The sequence below is a fragment of the Opisthorchis viverrini genome, assembly GCF_000715545.1.
Source record: "Opisthorchis viverrini unplaced genomic scaffold opera_v5_88, whole genome shotgun sequence".
Classification (NCBI taxonomy): Eukaryota; Metazoa; Platyhelminthes; class Trematoda; order Opisthorchiida; family Opisthorchiidae; genus Opisthorchis; species Opisthorchis viverrini.
The window spans coordinates 534284-542420 of NW_008751745.1; the positions used below are offsets into that span (position 1 = coordinate 534284).

The 8137-nt window shown below is 49.0% G+C and overlaps 1 protein-coding gene across 1 annotated transcript in view; it reads left to right on the forward strand.

The window, feature by feature from the left end:
* Positions 1 to 8137, forward strand: part of T265_04996 (hypothetical protein) — a gene marked incomplete at both ends in the record, with an annotated part of 36272 nt that overhangs the window by 9451 nt on the left and 18684 nt on the right. Inside the window, 5 exons of the mRNA XM_009169886.1 lie at positions 72 to 139; positions 3480 to 3681; positions 3715 to 3949; positions 3994 to 4762; positions 6410 to 6501. Coding sequence (XP_009168150.1) covers positions 6498 to 6501 — 4 coding nt within the window. The remainder of the gene's footprint in view (positions 1 to 71; positions 140 to 3479; positions 3682 to 3714; positions 3950 to 3993; positions 4763 to 6409; positions 6502 to 8137) is intronic.

Consider the following 8137-nt stretch of genomic DNA (forward strand, 5'->3'; position numbering starts at 1 on the left):
GGTGCGCTCCATATTACTATACGGATCAGAAACCTGGCCGCTGCGCGCCGAGGACGTCAAAAGACTTTCAGTGTTTGACCATCGATGTCTTTGGAGCATTGCCCGAATCTGGTGGGAACACCGGATCAGCAATTCTGAAGTACGTCGAATGGTATTCGGGAGAAACAACTCGCCCTCCATAGATGAACTAATCACACTGCACAGGTTGCGCTGGCTTGGCCACGTGTTACGTATGCCAGTCGACCGACTTCCTCGAAGGGCTCTTTTCGCCCAACCACGTGAAGGGTGGAAGAGAGCCAGAGACGGTCAAACAATTACTTGGCAGCGAAGTGTGAAAGCCATTACCAGCAAACTCAGCTGCGCTGGTAATTGTCGTTTTCCTGGATAGGGACCCAGAGACGAGCCACATCAATGGCTGGAGAGATTGTCAGACATGGCCCAGTCGCGCCCTCAATGACGCTCGTGCATCAAAGCTATTGCCTTCAATGCATAGCTCTTTTTCCACCCCCCTCACTTGACAGCCCACTGACAGTGCTCGATTTATGCACCAACTTACCAGTTTGCGCCTGCAATACGCACTACCTACCCGTGGTGGATTTATGCACCAACTTACCAGTTTGCGCCTGCAATACGCAGCTACCTACCCTTTCTCCCAAATCATCGGTGAACGAAACTGCGGCAGCTGCAACCACTGTACGACGAGTACGCGGTTATTACAGCTGACAATGATGATGATGCATGAGCTGATTCCTCAGCAATAATCTGTTTATCATAATATCATCGCATATACTTCACAATATATGCCCAATCATTGCATCGTCATCACCATCCTCATTATGGAGAGCATGACGTCAGTGTTCAACACCGATGCTGTGCTGCTGTACAATCACGATTTAATTGAAAACTTTATTGTGAAGAAAGGAATAAAGGCGGACGGGGAAGAGATTTAGTGCTGGCTTACTACATCATTCCGAGGTGCCTACAACTCCAAACACTCATTCAGGCTATCTGGATAGAAACTGTTAACAAGACAGCCACTGACATCGGTTGGTATCCATATCTTGCAGCGTCTCTAACCAGGTACAGTGAGGATCACGCGTATCCATCCTGGAAGGCGACTAGCACCGACAGCACCCAAACATTTCATGATTTCTTTCATACCCCTGTTCCAGGTCAGGGATTGGCCACCTCTCTACTTCCGCCATTCTGAGTTGGGCATTGAAGCCCAATCACTGCATTGACGTTGAATGGTTCTGGCTGTCCGGTATGTTACATAGTGAGAGTTGCACAGTGAAAGCGAATGCGAGACCGCCACTGGCTGCCTGACAGCCATATCTGTTAGGGTCACTGTGGTTTTTTCCCCGTGATCTCCACCCGGGGATACAGCAGCTACTAACGCGTCTGAGTTGATTGGTAATGGCTTTCACGCTCCTTTATCTCACATAGAATGGCCTCGACTCACATCTATTGGGTCGGATTCTTCCGATACAAGGCTGGGCGTAGAAGTCTGTACGAGATAAAGGGTCCTATTATATACAAAGTTCATGATCTTCCACGCTCATCGGTAGGGCAGCCCGAACCGAGGCATTGTACACACTACCAGTGACAGTCAGCCGGATGTCACGGTGCCACAAATGTCTTGGGTCAGCAAACGCACTCGGCCTTATCAGTTCTGGAAGTGATCTCATCCTTCGCCAGTCCAATTTATCTGTATGCGTGATGTTTGAATTCGATCCCGCCCAATCTTGGTGCAGCCTTTTATACTTTAGAGGCGTGATTCACACACCGAATCGCGCAGCAGAATTATTCGGGTTAATTATGATAGGAGAATGATTCAAGAGATTCAAGGAAGAATGATTCAAGGAGCTTCGTAGCTAACTCAAGCCATTGAATCAGAGTCACCAGATATCTGGAGAGTAAAGTGAGATAAATCTGGGTTCGTCCCACGCGGTCTTAGATGTATGACCGGTCGAAGGTCTTGCATAGGTGTTTCGTAGACAAGATACATAATTAGGAAGAGGGGACAGGGTCTGAATAGAGGACTCCTGTTCCCCAATTCGACAGAGTACGAGCGTATAAGAAACGCGGACAAATCCATTGAATTTAATAACGGTTCATTTTAATTTATTTTAGTGAGCGAGATGGCCCAGTGGTTAGAGCGCGGATTTACTGACCGGAATGTTGTGGTCGAATTTTAGTGAGCGAGATGGCCCAGTGGTTAGAGCGCGGATTTACTGACCGGAATGTTCGTGGTCGAATCTTCCTCTGCATCTCGTCTTCCCCTGTCCAGACTTGAGCAGTATCCCAGTCCTCGTGTTCCCTTCGGTTGGCATGGTAGCTAAGCACCAAAAGGCTGTTAAAGCTGAACGATCGCATTTTAGTGGACAGAAATTGGGAATAACGTTTAGGTCGTTAGCAGCTAAATGAGTCAGGAGTTGGATGGGGAACGTGTGGGCAGAAGACCTGTGAGGGCAAAGACTACTTCCCGTTTGCTCAGACGGAAGAAGGCGGTGTCGATGACGCATTCAACCTTGACCTGGTCCTAACCGCGGTTTGCGCACCTCATCGACCTATTGATCTATACTGAGGGGTATCCCCGCAACGCTCACAGAGTCTCTCATATCAGGTCGGTCAGTGGCTGGATGTCTGACGAACGCAGTCTCCTGGTCCTCCAGGTTGGGGGTTGGAAAATGATAATGCATTTGCAACCCCCGCCAAACACCGCTGCCTTGCGGTCAGGCTTTTGAGCCAAAGGCTTTGGTTGAGGACCCTAATGTCCTCCTGTCTAGGTGTGGGTGCCCTGACAGTATCCCATCCCACGTACAACCATGAACTGCACACGAATAAACTCTGCCACATTGGTCGTCGCGTGGTGCCATCAGCCGGGTCGCCCTACTGCATACAGCAGGGCGGGTAAGCGAAAACAGACTACTGCTGACGACTTCCTTCTTTCCTTTTCACATACTTTTTCTTTCTCCTCTCCTCACCCCATTAATAACCTTCCTCTTGTAGGCCCAGCACTTAGGACTGATAACTCCGTTTGCTGTGTCGCTTTTACGTACAACATCTGCTCGTCACATGGCACCGACATCGTCAGGTAACTTCAAATCAATCTTCAAGCATCGACACCCTGTCCATATGGCCACCTTCAATGTGCGCACTCTGAAGCAAGCAGGTCAACGAGCTGCCCTTGCTCTCATGCTGAACTCGCTTGGCATTGATGTGTGCTGTCTCAGAAACAAGAATTCAGGATGCAAGTACAGTGATTGAGCTAAAATTGCCTCATCCGTCTTCACTCGCTTCCGGCTACGCACCTCTGGTGATCCAGAGGCTGCTGCAGTGGGATATGCAGGGCTTGGTATCGTCATAAGTTACCGGGAGGAAGTATCCTTACTTGACTACATACCTATTGGTAGTCGCCTCTGCGCGGTTTGTCTGGCAGCGTCTGTGAAGGAGTCTCATAAGCGGAAAGTTGACAGATGTCTGTTTGTCGTGTCTGTCTACGCCCCAACCGGCTGTAGCCCGGACGGCGTCAAAGACAGGTTTTATGACGCCCTGGATGCCCTATTGCGGCGAGCTAAAAGCTCAGACATTGTGGCGGTTGCCGGTGATATGAATGCGCAAGTAGACAGGCTTAGTGCATCTGAGACTCAATTGGGAGGTCGACATGGACTGGACTCGGTACGTACGGACAATGGAGAACGATTGCTTCAGCTGTGTGCTGATCGCAGGCTGTTTTTATGCAGTACGAACTTCCGAAGTAGCCGAAGTCGTCTGGCCACTTGGTGTCCTCCAACAACAGGCCGGCCACAAATTCAAATCGACCACATTGCCATCAGTTACCGATGGCGCGGATCCATAACTGACTGCCGGTCGTTTTGGAACACATTTGTGGACTCTGACCACGCGCTCGTCCGGAGTCTCTTCGCCCTACGTTTCCCGGGGCCGCGTAAGGTGCGGACAAATCGCATGGCAACTGAAAGAGACTGGCAGATCCGGATGTCAGACGAACTTACAAGAATCGTTTTCTAGAGTCTCCTCCAAGTGCTCCACCATCAGATGTAAACTCATACTGGGACGAGATTGCCACCTCTTTGCATAGTGCTGGGAGTTTTGCCTGTGGCACGGCACCACCAGGCGCTCTTAAGCTGTGGATATCAGACCGAACGGTGGCACTGCTTAAATCTCAGAGGAATATCCCAACCAGCCCGGAACATAACTTGATGCGACGAATTATCAGACGTCAAGTGAAGGTGAGCGTGCAAGCTGACCGTGAAGTGTGGTGGACACACAAAGCCAAGGAAATGGAAGAGGCCCAGAAAGCCGGTAATGCCAGAAGATTATTTCAGTTGACCCGTGCGACGGGGCCTCGGAAACCACCTGCGAATGAAGCCATCAATGATCGGAATAAAGTGGCTATCTCAAATAAACAAGGACGCCTCAAACGTTGGACCGAATACTTAGAACAACAATTGTCATGGCCACCAGTGGACACCCATCTGGAACCCACAGGTGACGTGGAACCCTGGACGGTGAACGTGGAACCGCCTACGGCCTCGGAGGTGTATGACTGCATATTTTCTCTCAAGCGCCACCAATCCTCTAGTCCGGATGACCTCCCACCCGCGTTGTTCAAAGATGGGGGTGAAGTCCTCATTCGACGCTTGCCTGACTTGTTTCCTTGCATTTGGGAAAAGGGGTCTGTCCCGAAAAACTGGGGAGAGTCGGTGATAGTGTCCATTTTCAAAACCAGGGGCTCGTAGTGAGTGTGGCAAGCACAGGGGGATCAGCTTGATCCCGGTCGTAACGAGACTGTTGGCGTCACCTATGCCTCTTCGCCTTACGGTGGCTCGTGAGACACTGAGTCGAGAGCAACAAGCGGGCTTTTGGCCTGTTGGGGGGTTGCGTTGACCAAATCTTCACACTTCGTCAGATGCTAGAACAACGCCATACGTACAAGTGACCCACAATTCTAGTGTTCCTGGATTTCCAAGGCGCTTTTGACTCGGTTGACCGGTCTGTTCTGCTTGACACGCTTGCCCATCAAGGAATGCTCCGGAAGTTGGTGAACATAATAAGCTGTTTCTATTCCCAGACTTCCGGACGTAAGAGACCATACGGCGAGCTCTCCAAAAGCTTCCACACACAAAGCAGTGTCCGTCAGAGATGCCCTCTCTTTAGTCCTATTCAACTTGGTGATCGATGAAATCATAAGACGAACGTTGGAAGGTCTCAGATCCCTGGTGTTTGAATAGCATGTGACTAAAACCTTGTCGATCTGGAATATGCAGACGACACCATTCTCATGTTCGAAGAGAAAGAAGGCCTAAGTATTCTTAGATGAGCTGACCAAGCTAAGCTTTATTCATCCAAAACTTTGACACTGCAATTTAAAATGGGAAATAGGGATTTAGCAAGGAACGATGAAACGCTTTGAAAAACAGAGCAAATATACAACAATGATCGAAGGTGTCTTCAGGTTTTTTGCCGTCAAGGTTTCAGAAGTGTAACTGGTATCGGACGACGTTGCCAAATTCGTAACGACAAAATTCTGAAACGCGTATTCGACTGTGCAGCAAAACACTATAGCCGAGTGTTACGCGTGCCGAAGGATCGCCTACCGAGGCGTGTACCGTTGTCCGTGACTGCTTCAGAATCGCGCGAACTCCGAGCTGGCATAAGGATATGGGAGAAGTGAAGAATATTTTGGATGTTGTTCGTGCGGTACACCTTCCGAAATTTGAGTTCCCGTGATTCCCAGCGCTGGCCGCTCATCCGTGTCATTGGCGTTCTACCCGGGTTGTCGGAAAGAACGTTTTGGGGTGTGTAGACAGAATGGTTACCGTAGGCTAGCACCAGGTCTATGCCACATCCCCTCTCCTCTCTTTTCATCTTCAAGCATTAAATATAGCTAAACAAATTGTGGTTGTATGGCGGTGAAATATTTGTCAACACTGATGCTGCTATCTCTGACGGTGATCCTGTTTCCGTTCATTTGACGGACGCCCCAGCCACCGTAGACGATTTGGTAAACACGGCACACAGCACAGTGCTTTCGGATCTCCGTATCCGATACTCGTTCAGTCCAGTGAACTTTAAGTATGCGCTCCAGGCAGTGTATGCAAATGGTACTCAATGCCGCATAAGAGAATAAACAGAACATGTCTTGCAGACGGGTAGCCTGGTCTCCACTCAAGTATCCCCACTCCCTCACACAAGTTTGCTACAAGCCAAGCTAGCGTTGACAACTTAGGATCTCTCTTGATCGTCAAGTTAAGACAGTGTGTTTCCCGGCTAGATGTCCGTGCAGTAGTCCACAAACTCCTTATTCTTGGTGTGTGGAGCAGTATTGAGGACTTACTAGGCGCAGACTAGTGCAGAACGAAAGTCTTTTTCGCGTTCATCCCAGGAGGAATTTCGTGGTAGCTGCGGCAAACTCCTCGGCAAGGCACAGCAGTTCATCACTGTATGTCCAAACAATAGAGGCATCCACAAACATGAGTACGTGAACCTTGGTCTGTCTCCGCGGTGTGACGGCTTGTACACCTCCGTAACCCCTTAGGCTATACTGGAGAGTGTACGTGTGACACTCACAGTTTCTCATACCTGCTGGTCAATTGGTAAGACTGACTAACAGTCTCCTGATCTTCCAGACTGGGGGTTGGAAAGTTTGTGACGAATTTCTCCTTAAAAATTCAGGCAGTAGTGACGGTATTGCGCCAACCACCAAAGTTGCCTTGCGGTTAGGCTTCTGAGCGAAGGGATGCTAGCCGTCCTGCTGTCTAGGTCGGACACTGGCAGTATCGCAGATCACATACAACCATGAGTTGCACATTTTCGAATGATCTCAGGCCATATCAGCCGTCGGGTGGCGCCATCAGCCGGGTTGACTTACTTGCTGCACACAGCTAAACGGGTTAGCGGAAATAGACTGCTGCTGACGACTCCTTTCTTTCTTACAAATCCGTTCTTCCACGCCCCACACCACCCTGCCAGCGACATCTCCGTGGGCTCATTCTAAAGGGCTGACAGATCTGTTCATCACCCATTGCCTTTAGCTCGGACACAGCAACCACAGACACTTCGAATCCAGACGCGCTGTAAAACAAACTGGACAAATCACTACTGTTCATTCATGTGCGCTGGACTCGCTTTCTGCGCTATTTGTCCGAAACAAGGATTCAACAACCAAGTTCGCTTGTTGGACTAACCCTATCGGTTTCCGCTTACCTCCGGTTGCGCACCTCTGTTGATCCGGAAACCACTGCGGCTGGTTCTGCTTGGGTTGCTCGTTGATAGTTGCCTCTGCAGTAGCGACGCCCCGTCAAGGCGCTGATAATAGCTGTATGATCGTCGTGTCTAGTTAAACCCCAGCAGATTGCAGATCTAATACTCTCAAAGACAATTTTTATGATTGTCTGAGCGTCTTGTTGCGGCAGGCCAGGAGTTTAAATATTGTTGTGGTTGAGGGATATATGAATTCACAAGCCGTCATCACCAACAGCATAACATCAACGTCCAACGCCGATTTTTCTCTGGTGTACGAATGCGCAGTGAAGAAGGTAGACTTAATGCTGCTAAGGCCATTTGGGTGATCGTCTAGAACTGGAGTGGAGACCTACGGACAATGGCGAGTGCCTACTTGAGTTATGTGCTAACAACAGACTGTTTCTGTGCAGTACTAACCTTCGAAACAACGACAGTCACTTGAGACAGGTTATCATTCAGCCCAGTTTCAGGTTTCGATTTTTACTTCGTGTACTACTTCCATCACCGTTATCCGACCGTTTCAGTTCTGTGACTTACCTTCAACCCTAACCTGATGCAACTGACTTCGCACCTTACCTTTGCCCTAAAAAATAAGTCGTTTTCTGCAGCCTCTGATGACGGACGATTCGTAAATCATGTCGAACATACGAAATGTAAGATTGATTTGAGGATAACATGGGTATTTTACTGTCTTAATAAGGATTTATATCAGTTTGCCTACTCGTCATACCTGGGTAAAAGTATTCTATTGATCGACGGTTTTCGATGGAGTGTTCGTCACATTACTCTGTTCTGTGAATCATGTCTTGAAAAATCGGAATATGTTGCCAGGTGTTGGGGATATCAATATCCCCCCCCAAAAAAAAAA